Source organism: Bubalus kerabau, chromosome 10 (genome assembly GCF_029407905.1).
Source record: "Bubalus kerabau isolate K-KA32 ecotype Philippines breed swamp buffalo chromosome 10, PCC_UOA_SB_1v2, whole genome shotgun sequence".
NCBI lineage: Eukaryota > Metazoa > Chordata > Mammalia > Artiodactyla > Bovidae > Bubalus > Bubalus kerabau.
In genome coordinates this window covers 88,147,441-88,166,426 of record NC_073633.1, presented here as the reverse complement: position 1 = coordinate 88,166,426, position 18,986 = coordinate 88,147,441, and the positions used below count along the sequence as shown (strand labels likewise).

Genomic DNA, 18,986 nt, shown 5'->3' with positions numbered 1-18,986 from the left:
CAAGATGGCAAAGAAAAAAAATCCAAGGAGTCCCTTTCCTTTTTCCTGGGTCAAGAAACTTCCTCAATAATAGTTTGAAAGCATGAGTTAAGTTTTAGTTGACCCCCTCTGGCTCCTCAAGCTGGCTCGCTGCCTTCCGGCTGCCCAAGCAGGATATGTAATATCCAATTTGGGATTCTGAGGACTCCAATTTCCTTGGGTCACACTTAATGAACATATCTTTCTGTGAATCAAAATTCCCATTCATTTATTGCATCTACCCAAAGCTAGATGGGAAGAAAGGGTCCAGATCTAATCATGATGTCCACCCCCGTCACCACTGGAATGAATGAAAGGGGTCTTTGTTTATTCTACAGACATTTGTAACCATGTGCTATTAAATTTAATTGCTTTGTTACTGCTACGACTCTATTTTTTTCTCACTTAAATTAAGCCTCAAGTCCTTCTCATGTGTGACTTACCTCACTAGTTCTAAAAATTATTCGATAGTTGTAGGGAGATCCATTTTCTTTCGTTTCTTCTGGTTTTTCCCTTCGAATGCTCACAGCCACTGGACCAAGATTCTCATCGGCCCCAAAATAGTTCCAGTGTTCTTAGATACAATAAGACAAAACAAAATTAGAATATTTACAGCACACTAAAAAATGTCATATGCTGCTTACTATTTAAATCACTCAGAAATTATATCATAAAATATAAACATATTTAACAAAAATTAATATCCTTCACTGAATTATAAAAGTAAAGACTGAGCAATCAATGTAGGTTTAGTCTCAGAGGTGGTAAGACAACAGAGGTGGCCTGCTGAGTTTTTTTCACTCCTCTGCAACTCACTACTTTAAAAAAGAAATTTGTGTTATTGCCCTATAAACAGGCTATACTGTATCAGGGCTTCCTAGCTTTTATAAAAACTGCATCAACTAAAAACCACATCAACCAAACCTTCCCCCTAACCCTAAACCTACTGAGAACAAAGTTTGAGGATAGATGGATTTCCTGCAGAATAAAAAAGATTTCCCTAGGGACTTCCCTGGTGGTCCAATGGTTAAGACTCCATGATCCCGATGCAGGAGACACAGGTTCAATCCCTGTGTAAGGGAAGATCCTGCATGCTGCACAGCATGGCCTAAATAGATAAATAAAACTCCTCCCCGGACTAGAGAGAGGAAAGAGGTCTGAGAGTTACTTGGCAGCATTCTGCTCCCACACTGCCCAGGTTAAGACAGAGTCTTGGCTCAGAGGAAAGAGCTTCAGAGTGCCCCTGGGAGGCAGAAGCCCACACCCAGGGCTTTGGGCCTCACCAATGGCTCCTGCATAGCAAGCATCAAAGGCATCCAGCAGAGCCCCTGCATCTGGAGGGACATGAGGGCTGGGATAAGGGCCTCGCCTAGGCCACCAGTGTGGCCAGGTGACTAATGGCAACTTAGGGCCCTCTCCTCAATGTCTGGCATTTCTCCAGACTCCAAACTCTAGAACAACCTTGGGGGTGGGGGCAAATGTCCAAATGACTGGTGTTGACTTTATCTTCCTCCTAACAAGAAGAAACGCTGGAGTCAAAAGTAAATTAATTTACAGAAAAGGTAAAAAGTGCTATTTACTTACTGTACACTTAAAAATTAAACTTGTTGATACAGACAAAAGATGTTCACAGATGAGAAAAGTTAAAAAAAAAAACAACCAATACATGAAAAGTTAAGAGTAGATAACTTACTTTTCATACCTCCAAAATATTTATTTATATTGCCCTATTTCATTTACATGTGATATGATTAAATGACTGAGTTGTGACATGGTGGGTTATTCTCATACAAAATATATCAATATTTGAAAACACACGTTATTCTCATACATAATATGTATTTGAAAATCCATGAGAATAATAAGAAATAACAGCATAAAATATCTAATCATATAGTTCTAAATTTAGGTAATACATATGAAAATGCTTTGCAAGCACCAGAGAATAATTATAAAAAAAATCATTAATACCATGAGCTATCTAAGAATATTATCACAATCCACGGAAATTCAAAATAAGGGGAACACAATGGGAACACAGGCAACAAGCATCTCGTATATGGACAGCTGATAAACAACCCAATAAACAGCACAAAATCCATGTACAAACACTTACGTATACCCGGAAAGCACGGCACGTGAGAATCACACTCAGAGGTTATTTACTCTTACTTTGCACATAATTTTAATAAGTGTGGTTGTCTGGTCTTCAAGCCCACAGCTTGATGTCAGAGGTGTGATAATCCCAGATGTTGACAAAGTCCAGAGTGTAGGGCTGACAGAAACTTGCACGCAGACAGCAATGTGATAGACAGTGACAATAAGGAGGAAAACAAAGAGGGAGGAGATAGGAACAGTATAGAAAGGCGGATGCCAACCGAAAGAGCAACAGGACAGCAGTCTGGGGACTTTTACTGAAGGAGCAAAGGGCTTCACACACTTCAAAACTTCAGAGACTATTTTAACCCTGCTGCACAGAAGACCGATGGACATGTCAAAGATGACCATGACATTCATTATATCCTGTTCACGGACTCTACCCCTGACTCACCAGAAACTCCTCAAACACAGCCCACAAAGCTCAGGAAGGGCAGTGAGACTGCTAGTCTTTGCTGCTGGAGAAATTCACAAAGACACGGGGCCAAGACCAATTCCCGTCCGTAACCTCAACTCCTCCTCAAGCTGTCCCTGGTCAGCTCCCGCTCCCTTTCTCCAGTGCAGATATTTCAAATATTCTCTGTTCTCCTTCAAACTCCCCCTCATCTACCTTCTCTCAATCTCAGCAGATAATGCTGTCCACATCACAGAGAAAATAAAGAGCCCTTTCAGAAGCAACTGCCTCACTTTCCACCATCACTCACAGACACTTCCCCAGATCCAGACTTTTACTTCTTTGCTTTATAATGTAAACCCAGTCTCTCCTGAAATTCTAGCCTCCACTCAATTCCACCTTCCCAGGGACACTGATGCCCAATCACCCTCCCTGTATCTGCAACTTGCCCTCTCTGCCTGCTCATTCCCATCACCATTCAATCAGGCTCAGGTCTCCTTTATCTTGAACCGCAACACTTGCCCTCAGTTCCTTAGCAACCTCCAGGTTACCTCCCTTCTCTTTTCTTCCACTGGAAACTTCTTGAATGAGATACCTGATTCTTCACTTTAGGATTCCTATCATCTGACTGCCATTGCACCGTCACCAGTCAGCCATAAAGTTGAAACAAACAGAAACTCTGTGTCCTTATCTTGTTCAAACTCATCATAACTTGCCAATGGCATTTCCTTTTGTTCCCCCTAAAAACACTCTTCTAGAAAGTGGCTTCTCCAAAACCAGCCTCTCTTGGTTTTTCTTCCATGGGCCCTGAATCTTCTGTCCTCTCCCTACACTGATTACTCTCAAGAGTCCACGTGTCCACTCCAGACATCTGTGAGCCCTATTTCTTCACATTGAAAAGATGTCCCATTCTTTACCAAATAAAACTTGCAATTTGTTTGTCCCATGGCATCTGTAAAAGTGAACCTATCACCTTCCACACAAACCGATACAGCTCTCCCTGCAACCCTGGTTCGAGTAACTGCTACCACATTCCTCTAGCTGCTTATGCCTGACCCCTGTCATGCCCGCTGAATTCCAGCTCCTAAAGAGCTCTGTAATCCACCTACTTTTCCTCCATCCCACTGCCACTGGTTTATCCAGATCATCATTCGCCCGGATGTTTGTGAGTTTTCCAACAGATTAGCTTTTCATGACTGGCTTCTAAGATGCAAGCCTGACCATCGCTATTAAGTTTCAAACCCTCTGCTGCTTTCCCACTAGCCCTCGGATACTACTCAAGCCTTCTGGAGGGCCCTTGTGACCTCTCACCAGCCTGTCATTCCAGTTTCAACCTGGACCTTTCATCCGTCTAAATTCTGAGAACCAACCGCCCTGAACTTGTCAACTCATTATGCCTGTCTCACCTGAAACACTCTGTCTAGGACATTCCACTAACTAACTCCTCTTTACTTGACTAAGTCCTTGCCTCCTTCAGGGTTGCATCTGAAATATTATTTAGACATCTTCTCAAAGAGTGCTTGAGCAATGGACCAAAATGAAAGTGTGTACTTTGCATAGTAGTGATAATACTTTAAGACTGGTAAGAGAAATACAAATTAGGGAAACCAAATAATACATTGTAACTGCAAAAATTTAGAAAGGTTACTACAGAAAAACATGAATTTATAAAAATACAAATACTGAACACAATCATTTTAGTATAAATTGGCAGATAATACAGTGTTATTTAAACAGAAACTAATCCTACCTAAAAATGAAGAAGGTTGATTTTAAAAAATGAATCACTTAAATTTTTGCATGTGTCATCATCAAGCCCTGCCTGGGTTTTGTGTGCTTTTCCCCAGCTGCTGAAGAAGTATGTTTCTGAGCTGAGAGAATGCTGATGAGACCATTTATAAACTAACTTCTAACACTTTCTTCAGACTCTGTGTTCAAAAAATCCATCTCTGGTTTGATAACTCTGAGAAGATCTTTTAAAAATTTATATGTGTGTTTGTTCAGGAACAACAATCTTCTTTTATTGAAAAAGAGCTCTAGCTGTTATTTCCAAGCAAGCATTTCCATTTGGCCTTCATCTATTTCAGTTCCATCAACAGAGATGGAGACACTGCTCTGGTTTCCTGTGTTAAATTCACTACTGTCATGAGCAGACTCTGCTTGTTCAAAAAGTCTTTCAACTTGAGGAAGAATTATTCTTACAATAAATGCCTTGTTTTTCGGTCCACCATCCATTTTTTTTTTTCTTTCTGTTCCTGAGGTTTACAAAACTATAGAAAAAAAAAACCCTTCTGATGTGAATACAACTTTTTCACTTCAAAATTAGAATGCAAAGTGTAATTTGCCAACAGAGAAGTTTGGTTCAGCAAATTATCTTCAATTCAGTTTTTGAGTCTTTAAACTTTGATCTTAATACAAATGACTTTTTTGTAACTAAAAGCTAGCCTTTTAGGATCCTGAGTCTGGTCCTTCGGCCACTCTTGCTGCTGCCTGTCCTTCAAGTTCACTGGACGACACCGCTTTCCTCTTGGGACCACAGTCTCGGGGTAGCGCGCTGCACTGCCTTCACGCTGCCGCACGTGTGCTTCTTCCCATCAGCCTGTATGGGAACCACCTCCTTCTTCCCATCAGCCTGTATGGGAACCACCTCCACCCTCGGCTAGCGCCATGGTATCCATCAAACGCAGAGAGCTCTTCCAGTCATACCTACAATCAGCTTTGTCTTTTGTGGGGTGGACGGACAGAAGGGGGAAAGAGGGTTCAAGTGTGGGGGAGATGCAGATGATAAGCACTCAAGAAAGGCCAGGAAGCCGTCGATGATGAAAGAGGGAAGAAGGAAAGGAGAGGAAAGAGGGGCTGGAGACTAGAGTAGGATGGATAAATCTGCTGATGAATGGACTGAAATATGGGGATTACACTACCAAAAATAATGATATTTCTGTGCCAGCATACTGTAATGCCAAAACCCAGTACTCCAATCATTACATTAGAATGATATAATGCAGTGAGGTGAGGCACTTTGCCAAGCACTCTGATAATCATGTCAACTATGAAAACATAGGCATTGCCTTCTTTTTCACAGATGTGGCAATTATGATTTAGAGAGAATAAGTCACTTGCCAGCCACAACCAGTACACAGCAACACCAGAACTCAAACATATTAAGTATCAATTCCAAAGCTCATTTGCTTAGCATTACATATAATGTTATCTTTCCAAACATTTCTAAAATTGTATTATGAATAAAAATAGTTAAATAAAATGTGATGTCTAAAGGGACTGACTAGCCAGATCACACAGAAGGCTTTATTTCCTGATGTACTATATTGGCAAGGTTTCATATTTTATGCATATAGTGCTGATTCCCCTCACCTTCAGTTTTAGTTTTCATCTTTAGCACCTAATAGTTCTGGTTCTTACATTTAAACAAGAATGGTACAAAGAACACCAATGAGCAGTTCTATTACTAGAACATTCCACACAAATAGCCATATTTCTGGCTGACACAGTCACAATAATAAATAATAACACTTTCACATTCTTAGAGAGGGAACATAGTCAATAGTTCAAAGCTCCAAGTGATTAGATCAAGTATAGTCACATTACCCAGTTATGAGCTGCAGATAAGGACGTGTGCACAGGCATAAAAAGTTAAAAGCCTGGCATTTTAATTGCAAAGAAGGAAACAAAAATAAAGTCACAAGAGTTACAGGGCTTCAACCAACAATTTTTGGATTGCTTATACTGGTTTTCATAATATTTGCAGATTTCACATTAGCATTTCAGTTGTACATTTCTAGAGACCAGCATAATCTGGACTGTTTGTAATTATGGACAAAAGTAAATCTTTTTATATATAATTTTTACAATTATAAAGTGAAAGTCTCTCAGTTGTGTCTGAGTCTTTGAGACCCCATGGAATTCTCTAGGCCAGAATACTGGAGTGGGTAGCCTTTCCATTCACCAGGGCATCTTCCCAACCAGGGGATCAAACCCAGGTCTCCCACATTGCAGGCAGATTCTTTACCAGCTGAGCCACAAGGTGCATGGCTTAAAATATTTCTTTAGAATTGTCAATTTAGAAATTTAAATAGGGGAAATAGACTGATACACAAAAATCAAAGAAGCAGAAAGCAAATAAAACAGCTACTATCTCAGGCCTCAAAAAATTAGCAACAACACTTCTGAATGGAAAAACGGTCCTTAGTAGGGCTGGAATACATTCCTTCACTGCTGGTGACACCAAGGAATTGGTACCAACCATTTTAGAAAGCGTTACAGCAACATATGTTAAAGTCATCAAAACGGTCACATGCTAATCTTAATCACCCTAAATGACTATGTAGAAGGAGAAACGAAAACTCTTCCATTTCCTCTAAAAAAGGCCTCTTAATTCACTGTACAACAGGGGTCCTAAAGATACTACTCATCAGACATACGTGGGCCTCATCTATTAGCAGGTCAAAGAACGGAATGACAACAGCTTTACTAGCTGGAATTAAAATCATTTCACCACTTTGAATATTTTAAATTCTTTTTTCCTTAAAATAGTCGGCCTGGTGGGCTACAAGCATGTCAGCATCAGTGCAGCCGACGTCATAAATTCTACCCTCGATATTTCCATTAGACAGAGAATCTAGCTGCAACTGGGAAAACCACTCACCACAGCACATGCTTCTATAAGGTACTTATCTTTGCCTACTGAGTTCAATTTGTTCATATGCTTTGTTTTCATGCAACTTACAACATCTAAATATGACTGACAACTAGGTTAGAAAAAGAGAACAGATCTAAAAGAATTAAATGAAACAGAAAACACAAACAACAACAGTATATTCTTCTTTTAAAATGAAAACACAGATTTGCCAAAGTGGAGGTAATAAGGATTCATATGTTTGAAGAATGGCTCTTTCCGAGAAGAGCACCACTTGGAGAAAGCAATGGCACCCCACTCCAATACTCTTGCCTGGGAAATCCCATGGACGGAGGAGCCTGGTGGGCTGCAGTCCATTGGGTCGCTAAGAGTCAGACACGACTGAGCGACTTCACTTTCACTTTTCACTTTCATGCATTGGAGAAGGAAATGGCAACCCATTCCAGCGTTCTTGCCTGGAGAATCCCAGGGACGGCAGAGCCTGGTGGGCTGCCATCTATGGGGTCACACAGAGTCGGACACGACTGAAGTGACTTAGCAACAACAGAGGTTCTGTCTCTGGTCCCCAAAGGGCTCATCCTAATTATAAGGGCGGAGGTTCCATGAGAACTAAATAGCCTGGGACTTTGCATCATAATCAAAAGCAGGTCAGAGTAATGGATGGGGATATTTACACAGGACTGGCCACAGTCCAGAATTCTGTCACAAAGCATTCCACTAAGCTTGTAATTATGGTTGCATAAGAGTAATTGTCCACATTTACAAAGTGCACAGTTCTCTGAAGTTCCAATTCTTCTTTCCATATGTAGCTCTTAAAAATTAGGGTGGTCTATTTGACAAAATTATATCATGTTGTTAGGCTTAAAGCCTCACATGACTAAGCAAGCCTCAGAAGCCCCCCAACCTGCCAATAAAAAGTAGACTTTAACAGAAGTAAGGCTGACACTAATGAATTGCATTCAAATGATGAAAGGAAAAAGGTACAAAGAAAACTCTATTTGAAACAAAGGAAAAACAGTATCACTGTCAAAATGGGAGATTTTTAATTGACTATTATCTATGACAAATAGCCAATAATTCTATTTAAATAATTCAGTCTTACTTGTGATCAATGAAATTGAAATGTTTTGGACCTACAATAAATGTTCTAAAATAAAAACTGCAAATACTCAAGGTAGCCAAGAAAATGTTAAACACTACACAGTCTTAAAATAGGAGTAGAACCTTTCTGGCCTAAGCTTTCTTAAGAACAATTTGGCAATAAAAATCAAGGTTCCCATAAAATTCACACCATTTCACTTACAGGACTCTACCTTACGTTAATAATTGGACATGTGGGGGGAAAAGTTACATAACAAGAACATTTATGTAAGGTCAGAGGCTTTTAAACTTGTCTATGGAAAGAAATTAGGGGGTTCATGAACTTGAATGAAAAAAATTTTTATCTTTATTTTCACTACCTTCTAAAGAAATGTAGCATTTCCATCAATTATAAATGGAGTCAACCAACTACAGTAACATCAGCTGCACAGGTGACTTTGACACCTACAGAAATCAAGAGATGTTTTCATATCATATTACTGCCGTTGTAGACATATCAAAATATCAATTATTCTCATCACAACTTTGAAATTATGGTAGTTATCAGAACTGATGCTAGATCCTTTTGTTAACGTAATAAAAAAGAAGCATCTATGTTAGTATATCACAAAGTTTTTAATACTCTTGCAACTGTAGTTTAATATGCCTGGTTTGCTTTGTACTTTTATGCACTTAAAAACATTAGTCTAAGGAGAGTCCATAGGTTTCACCAAACTGCCAAAGGGGTTAAGTGCCATCCTAAGTGCCCAAAGGTCATCCTAAGTACCAAAAAACACTTAGGATGACCTGATGTAAGAATTATTTATAATAAGGAAGTAGAAAACTTGAATTTAATAACAGCTGGAAGACTTTAAATAAGCGATGGCAAAGCCAATCATGGAACCATGAAAAAATATATAAAACTATTTAATGATCCTTATCTTGTTTAATTAATGAGTATCAGATCAGATCAGTCGCAGTAAAGTAACTAGTAATCACACATGATTAATTTCCTTAGTTTCTACAGTTGCTAATTCTTCTGTAATGAATATATACCTTTTATAATAGGAAGATTTTTAAAAGTATAAAAAAAGTATTTCTACAAATATGGCAATTTTTATAAAAATGGTTTACAAATGGTCACCGAGTAAAAAGAATATTTTAAAAGGTTGCATATTAATGTAGCTCTTCAGGCTTATTGTTAGTTCATACTGATTTAAAAGCCCGCTCAGGGGAAAAAAAAGTATTTAATATTCAAATGAAAAGAAACTACAATGAAACACCTGTTTCTAACTCAATGTCTTTATATATTAAAAAAAAAACAAAAAAAACTCAAACCTTTTGTACCTCCTTATCAGGGACACTGCAGCAAGATGTCTGTGTAAAATGCTTTTGAAGTATCTGAAAGGAAGTCCCCCAGAAACGGTCAGAAGTTCAGTCAAGGTAGAAGTCACCGTAGCTCATGAGGGCGAGACCATGCAATGTGTCTCAAAAACTCAGTAGAGCCCACCTGCTTCTGGACTAACTGTCTCTGAGTTGTTGAGCCTGCTTCTGCTGACGCTTCGACATTACTGTTGAGAATGCAGTTATGCAAGTCCCTCCTCTTGCTGTTCTGATGTTCAGATCCATGGCCTCTCCATACAGAGGAGGGGGATCCATGAGAAGATGAGCAAAGGAATTGGTAGGATAAAAGAAATGTTTGCTGAGCACCAACTTTTAGTTAAAATTAACACTGAGGTATGCATTTGAAAAACAGGTGACAAGCTTTATCAAGTTATCAACTTGTACTGAAATAACAGATCTAAAGGGCCCTTATGTCCTTGAGACTGCAAAACAAAGAATAGAAATTCTCTGGGATACAGCAATCAGTAGCATGGCATTCACTCTGATGTACTTTGACACAGAAAGTTGAAGCATTCCCATTTCCATGTGGATGGGTCCTATGTTAGCTGCTGTTACTGACTGTACCTGAAGGTTTTCTTTTTCATATTTTATCTTGACTGCTTCTCTGACTGCTTCTGGACTGACAGAAAAGTTGTAAATATAGTACAAGGAGTTTCCATACACTTACTCCTTGGAAGGAAAGTTATGACCAAACTAGACAGTGTATTAAAAAGCAGAGACATTCCTTTGCCAAAAAAGGTCCGTATCATCAAGGCTATGGTTTTTCCAGTAGTCATGTATGGATGTGAGAGTTGGACTATAAAGAAAGCTGAGTGCCGAAGAATTGATGTTTCTGAACTGTGATCTTGGAGAAGACTCTCGAGTCCCTTGCATTGCAAGGAGATCAAACCAGTCCATCCTAAAGCAGATCAGTCCTGAGTGTTCATTGGAAGGCCTGATGTTGAAGCTGAAACTCCAATATTTTGACCACCTGATGCAAAGAGCTGACTCATTGGAAAAGACCCTGATGCTGGGAAAGACTGAAGGCGGGAAGAGAAGGGGACGACAGAAGATGAGATGGTTGGATGGCATCACCGATTTAATGGACATGAATTTGGGTAGACTCCGGGGGTTGGTGATGGACAGGCAGGCCTGGCATGCTGCAGTCCAAGGGGTCACAAAGAGTCGGACACGACTGAGCGACTGAACTGAACTGATCCCTAACCCAGTCTCCCCCAATGTTAACATCTTATATATAACTACATACAGTACAATCTTCATTAATCAGAAATCAGGAAATTAATATTCTAATACTCAAATTTCTCTAGTTTTTCCACTATGCCCTTTTTGTTCTGAAATCTTACTCATTATCCCACATCGTATTTAACTGTTATTACTCCTCCTTAGTCCCTTGCAGTCTGTTACAATTCCTTACTTTTTTGTGACCTTGACACTTTTGAACAGTGTTTACCACTCAACTTGGGTGTGTCTGGTGGTTTCACGTAATTAAACTAAGGTTAGCTCAGTTGGTAAAGAATCTGCCTGCAGTGCAGGAGACCCAGGTTCGATTCCTGGGTTGGGAAGATCCCCTGGAGAAGGAAATGGCAACCCACTCCAGTATCCTTGCTTGGAAAATCTCATGGACAGAGGAGCCTGGTGGGCTGCAGTGCATGGGGTCACAGAGTTGGGCACGACTGAGCGACTAACACTTATGCATTTTGGGGAAGAGAACCACAGAAACGATGTAACCTCAGTGCATCATTCACAAGCTTCGTGATAGACACCATGATAGAGTTCCTTCTATTAAGGTGGCATGTACGTTTGTTCACTGTAAAGTCACTCTCATTCTTCTTATGATTTATAAATATTTTGGTGGGAGATACTTTTAGATGATGTAAATCCTGCTTGTACTCTTGTTTCTTCTCAAGGTGTCATCCACTGACTTCAGTATCTATCACTTGTGTGTCTAAGAAGGTTTACAATAGTAAAATTCAGTCTCTAGAATGGTGTTTTGGGTTTATGGGGATCAATTGGTGGTCTTGGTTAATTTCCACAAAACCACCATGACCACACACAGACTTGTCAGTGGTCTCATTTCCTGAAAAGAGAGGAAAAGGAACTGCAACATATTATCCGGTGTCCAGACTGTAACACAAGGTCATATACACAGAGGGCCCTCCCTGAGTCTACCTGATGCTATGAATACAAGATACACTGGCTCCCCAACTCAATAAACTTTGTACTTTGCATCAGTACCAAACATTCCAATTGTGAAGTAACTGCTGAGACTAGCCTAATCTATTGCGGTCCTTGCCTTCAAGGATTGCTTCAGTTCAGTTCTGTTCAGTCGCTCAGTCATGTACGACTCTTTGCGATCCCATGAATCACAGCATGCCAGGCCTCCCTGTCCATCACCAACTCCCAGAGTTCACTCAAACTCACGTCCATCGAGTCGGTGATGCCATCCAGCCATCTCATCCTCTGTCATCCCCTTCTCCTCTTGCCCCCAATCCCTCCCAGCATCAGAGTCTTTTCCAATGAGTCAACTCTTCGCATGAGGTGGCCAAAGTACTGGAGTTTCAGCTTTAGCATCAGTCCTTCCAAAGAAATCCCAGGGCTGATCTCCTTCAGAATGGACTGGTTGGATCTCCTTGCAGTCCAAGGGACTCTCAAGAGTCTTCTCCAACACCACAGTTCAAAAGCATCAATTCTTCGGTGCTCAGCTTTCTTCACAGTCCAACTCTCACATCCATACATGACCACAGGAAAACCCATAGCCTTGACTAGACGGACCTTTGTTGGCAAAGTAATGTCCCTGCTTTTCAATATGCTATCTAAGTTGGTCATAACTTTTCTTCCTTAGACTGGTTATAAACCAGGGCACCACAGAAAGTGTTGGCCAGAAACTGGGACACAGGGTGACTGGAACAGTGGTGGGAAAGCACCTGCACCTTTAGGAGGAAGGGGGTTACTCAGAAGCCCAGGAGAGGCGGGAAGACCCCATCCTGATGCATGGATGGGAGAAAAGGCAGTTCCATGCAGCAGGGGAGTAGGCTAAACCTCTCCCAACCTGGCACCCACGTGGGCTGGTACTGAGCACTGCATTCACTACCCTCTCGCTCCATACACTCCTCCCTGTTAGGGTCTCACCTACTTTTCCAGTGCCAGCCCTCACTTCCCCGCTGGAAGGTGAGACCAGCTGGGGAAAAAGACACACAGCGCTGCAGGGAAGCCTGCCACCTATACCAATCTGCCTTGGCCTTTGTGGCAAAGATCAATGGACCAAGGAAAACCAACAGCATAAAAGGGAAAAAAAAAAAGACAAACAGAGAATACAACTCAGAAGATACAGATCATGCAAGGGAAAAAAATTAGAAAAAATTATTTAAATGAATACCAGTGGAGAAATGTGGGGTATATAAAATAAGGATAAACTATTAGAACAATAACTACAGGGAAACAAAAATAATGAATTCCTGGCAAATAAAACTATGATTACTAAAATAAAATGAAAGGGCTGGAGAGCAGAACATAGAGAGGTACATATCAATTTCTGAACCAAAAGATAAAATTTATACATAAAATAAAAAGAAATTGAAATTATGAAAGAAAAAAGAGGATAAAACGAGATAAATCCATCATCTATCAAAATGGAGTTCCAGGTAGAGGAAATAAAGAAATTGTAAAAGATTTTGTTCAATGGTTTTTAAAGTAAGAAAAAGGGAATTCCCTGGTGGTCCAGTGGTTAGGATAGTTCATGCTTTCACTGGTGGGGACTGGGTTCAGTCCCTGGTTGGGTAACTAAGATCCTGCAAGCTTCATGGCACACCCCGCACTCCACCCACCCCCCCCCACACACCAAAAAAAAAGATCAGGAAGAAAATTAATGTTCTAAAGCTTCTCATTTGTCTTAACAGTACTCAGGGCAAGCTACAAATACCATGAAGGCAGGTTTATTTGCTTTTGTTCTCCTCCAAGCACCATAGCTGACACAGACTAGATGCTTTAAAAATATCATGCAATAAATGAATAATTGTATGAATGTGCAGTTGTTAATTTTTAGAACTACTTAAAAATATTAAGGGCACTGATTAATAGGAAATTGGGTAATAAATCTGTATGTAAGAAATACATAGGTACACAAAGTACTACACATAAATAAGCAAAAAATAAAGATCTATTGTAGAGCACAGGGAACTATACCCAATATCTTGGGTATAGTTATCTTATCTATCCATATAAATTTATGTGTAACTGAATCACTTTGCTGTACACTTGAAACCAACACAACAATGTAAATTAACTATATTTGAATTTAAAAACAAGAATGACAACAAAAAAGAAAAGATAAAGAAGATTACAGTCAAATACTGAGATTAGGAGATCGATTACTACCTCCAACTCTGCATTGTTAACTTTCATAGTAAGCATGTATATCCTTTTGTTTGATTTGTTTATCATCTGTTTCCCTCCACTAGAATGTAAGCTCCATGAAGGTGTTTCATTTTATTTCTCACTCCAAGCATCCTAAACCATGCCGAGTATGATGAAGGCACTCATGTATATGTCGCGGTCCCAGACGTGCAATACTTAATATCTCCCTTTCAGAAATGGCTCACAACAAATTCAGCCACAAGAAATGCAATTAGCTGAGAGTCTGCGGCTGTAGTATCTTCGGATCTTCTGTAGTTTTCCAGCCCAGACACACTCTTCCTGGGCAGACCCAGGGCTGAGTGTGCCTGGAGGGGAACTGACTGCCCAACAAGGGACCGCTCTATTGTTCCCTTTTGTTTCATGGCATTGGCTGAGATTTTGTCACATGTCACAGTAAGCTGAGGCTCCCCCTGCCCACTTTCGTTTCTTCTCCCTTTCATAGCGTCAGACCTGTACTGTGGACTGAAGACCTTCCCTGATAAATTCTGTTTCCTCTCCCCTCTTCTTTCACAGGCATGGCCCCAGGTCCCTAACAAACCACTTGCATGCCAATACTGTCCCAGCATCTGCTTCTCAGACAACTTGATCAATAAGGTATCTGTTACATGATTAAATCATATCAACACAATCATGTAAGATGCAAATTGCTCTGTGATTAGACTGGTGTATTTGGCAAAGACAAGAGGATGAATTTTGAGTAGGGGGACTGGAGATGAAGAGACTAAGACAATGGCCAAGAATTGTGTCAAAAGGCAACGAGGGCTTGAAGTGACAGACCTGGGACCAGGACACAGAGAACAGGAAATCAGCAACAATGTGGAGGGAGATGCAAGAGGCCTTCCCAACTGACTGGAGGTTAACATCAATGAAGAGAGGCATCAAAGGGGCTTCAGTATTTCAAATCCCAGAGACTGATAATAACGGTGGCATTTATAGCATGAGGGCAACGATGAGGGTAGGCTTGTTCAGGGAGAAAAACGGAGAAGCAGTCAAAATTTGTGTCCCAGGTTTCAAGCTGCTGGCTAGATAACCAACCAAGTGGAAGCAGGTAAGGCTGGTGAGGAATGTAGCCAGAACTGAAGAAAAAGCCTGGGAACAGAGGTCTTTTATTTGGATATAAATGTAGACTAATTACTTTTTCTAAAAAGAGTGTTCTGAAGTCATTCATTATAAAGGAAATAGGTAAACTGTGCTAATCAAACAGAAATAGGAAAATAAAAGCCAAGTGGATATAAATGTTATTAATGAAGGTGGCACAGTTGAGCATCAGATTTTCTTCTGGGAGGTGAAGTAAAACAGGAGATACAGGAAAAAAATAAATAAAATAAAACAAGCAAACAAATAAAACACACCTATCATCAGAAAGGCAGGCATTTAGTAGCTACCAGAAAATAATTCCTGGCATCAAATTCTAAAATAAATTTCTCACGTGGAACTTTCTAAAAGGCCGAAGGATGACAAAAAGGCCAGTATCTCCATCATCAGTTCGTTGAAAAGCACACTCTGTCGTTGTATGATTGGATCTTTACAAGATGACCTTGAATAAAGTCAAGTGTCTGAGCAAAGGTGGCCTTTGGACCGTCTAGCTTGATTTTAAAAACTAAACAGAGAGGAGCAGCTGAGAGGCACATGCCCTTTTAATCAGCCTTCACAAGCCTCTGAACTGAGACGGCTCAGGGAATATGAACTCTGGATGGCTCACAGATCAGAGTTCAATCAGTCACGGGGCTTGGGAGATCACGGCCGAGAAAGCAGAGGATGCTTGTTTTCCAAAGAGCTAACATGCACACCTTCCTACCTAATGGCCTTCTTGCTACCAGAAGCCCTGAGCAGGTCAAGAAACAGCAGCAAAACACTCCTAGATGAGTTTCTCAGGAAGTTCTTTAGTGCCCCAAATCTCCCTGAAAAGGATTACATAACTAGAGAGCTGCCTTCAAACAAATAAAACACAGTTTATATGCTCTCAATAAAAAATGAAAGACAAGGACATGAAAACAGTAAGCTATTACACATGAATAAAATCTTTCCCTATTAGTTTTGGCAGAAATAAACTGTTAAGTTCAAGAACACAGAGCACAACATGGTTAGGAGAACAGACTTGCTGACTCTGGAGTTTTATCACATACTTGAAATACGACTGTTCACAAAAAACTAACCATAGACTAGTTATCCTTTCAGAACTCTGAATTACAAGGCATTCCATAGTACTATACTCAATCTTAATGTTGCCATAGTTAAAGAAATAAAATAAGCACAGAGTTTTACAAATAAGTTTAGCTTTAAGGTGTCCTCTGATGTTCTATATGTACCATACAATAATCCACTAAAACTTACAATAGGTAATGATACACATTTAAAAACCTGAACTTGCAGAATACTGCCTAATAACAAAACTGGAGAATATATCAGAGCACTAAAGCTGTCACTTCAAGTACAAATGCAGTACAGAGTATATATTCTAAAGAAATGGTAAAGATGGTTGATTAGAAGAGAGTGAAAGGGAAATAAAACTGGACATTACAGTAGCAACCGAAATCCAACTAGGCCTCAAACTAATAATCCAGGAGCCCAGCATACTATTCAACTTGACTCGTATACGTGTGAGTGTGCGTGTGCAAACACACGTGTGGTGAGGTGGGGTGAGGCAGTGGTGTATAGGAGGAGGAAGGTGAACTGCAGAACAATCAAATCTGGTGGTTTCAAGTTATCAAAAGAGTAAGCAAGTGCAGAGCATTAGTGTTCATCCTTTCCAGGAATGAGAAAATATTCTTCGATGCTCTTTAGACCTGATAATGGCAGCTGCTTCTGGCCACTGGGCAGGAGGGGAAGGCCTGGCCCCATCACAGCATCTTCAGTAACCTGGCTTTGAGAGTGACATTCCATCACTATCAACACTTCTGATCAATGGAGCAACAAAGAACATGGTGAAAGCAACCCTTGGGCTCCTCTCTTTTCCATTAGTGCGCTGTTTCAGTGCGATTCAGGGAGGATGTGTCTCGGACCCTGGTACACGCAGTGCAGAACTGAAACAGTCCTGTCCTGCTACTTTAATCATGGTGACTAAGTAAAAACTCAACACAAAATACATATGCACTCAAAGGGAGAGGCCCAGATTAATTCTGATGTTAGTGTACTGCCTCATTTGTGCCTCTCTACGAAGGATGTGGTTGCATCACTTGGACTTATCACAATGACAACTTTGCCTTGGGGTCCTATGAGCATTATGTGAGGAGCTCTGCATAAAGCACAAAGTAATAACACAATAAATGTTAGCTATGTTATTACCGTCATTTAATCCTCGGCGAGTTAGAACCATCACACGCACTGGCAAAACAGCAAAGAGAAGTGGGGAAGAGGAAGGACCAGAAAGAAGAAATTGATGGTTTGTTACTTATTTCAACAGATGCATACAATGGGAGGATTGCTCTGCTCAGCCAGCAATGGACTGAGCTCATGAGACGGAGACAAATATGCTCTCAAGTCTAAATTTGCAAAATAATGATGTTCATAAAAATAATGTAATATTTAAAAAGTGATGGCAGCTTCATCAGTAAAAGGCAGTTAAATTTTACATATCATGTCAACAATACACACTTCAGTAATGTGGATTTTCTCCCCAGAGACTTAGCCTCAGTGAAATCAGGAATTCATTAAACCCAGTATCTGGTGATTAAGAGGTTGGACTGACAATCAGGTCAGAAGCGCTGCGCCCTGTTGCTGGAAGAGAAATTACACCTGTCATGGATGTACTCCTTCAACAAGATGACTCTCTTCCAGGTTCTGATTAGGAAAAACGAGTTAGTGTACTAATTTCAGTGAATCAAGCTATGTATTAAAAATCATGACAGAATTATTTGTCTAACTATATTTTACACTGTGATGAAAAGTACAGCTATCACTTATATGTGGAATCTAAAATATGACACCAACGAACTTATCTATGCAATAGAAACAGACGCACAGACATAGAGAACAGACTTGTACTTGCCCAGGGAAAGGGGATGGGGAAGAGATGGAGTGAAAGTCTGGGATTAGCAGATGCAAACTATTCTATACTGAATGGATAAACAACAGGTTCCTACTGTATAGCACAGGGTATATTCAATATCCTGTGATAAAGCATAATGGAGAAGAATATGAAAAAAATGCATATGTGTATAAACGATTCACTTTTCTGCACAGCAGAAATTAATACCTTGCAAATCAACTATACTTCAATAAACTAAATTTTAAGAAATGTACAGATACTACATAAAGTTTATAATACACAGTTATAGTTTAAGGGGGTTAATTTCTGCTTCAAGTTATTCAGATCCACAATCTGTTGTATCTTCTTTGTAAAAATTGATCTACCTGATTTGAAAGTTTGTATGGCCCAAGAAAACACAGCAGGTGCTCTCTGACACCGCCTTCCTGTACCAGTTTCATGTATTAACTATTGTTCTGTGTTTCCTCTGTAAACCCTGATGATAAATGCCCAATGGCACGAGCAGGCAATCTCTGGAGCCACACACACTTTCTGCTCCCACCAGCTGGACTCCATGCTGACTAAGAGTCAAGCTGTGTCTTCCCAAACCAGTTTATGCCAGTGGACTTGTTACTGTAATTATGAAATTTAATTAAATATTATGAAAGTTGATGGAATATGAGTACAAGAGATAAATCTTGTTTCTTATTAAAAACTAAATTGAAGGCTTTGGAAAGACTTCATATAAAGCAAGTCATTAAAAGGAAAGCTATTGGATTAGATGTGGGAAAGACCTATAAAAAAAGGAGAAAAAAATTTTAAATCTAAAATTCTGTAAGAATCAGAGTGTTTTGCTACTGTCTATGTTTATACTTTTAATACAATGTAGAATTCAAAAT

At 39.9% G+C, this 18,986-nt stretch overlaps 1 protein-coding gene across 48 annotated transcripts in view; it reads right to left on the bottom strand.

Moving 5' to 3' along the window:
• Positions 1–18,986, bottom strand: part of SIPA1L1 (signal induced proliferation associated 1 like 1) — a 512,605-nt gene that overhangs the window by 115,174 nt on the left and 378,445 nt on the right. For all 48 annotated transcript variants that reach the window (XM_055538504.1, XM_055538534.1, XM_055538533.1 and 45 more), the window contains one exon: positions 462–592. In XM_055538504.1, the coding sequence (XP_055394479.1) occupies positions 462–592 (131 nt within the window). The remainder of the gene's footprint in view (positions 1–461; positions 593–18,986) is intronic.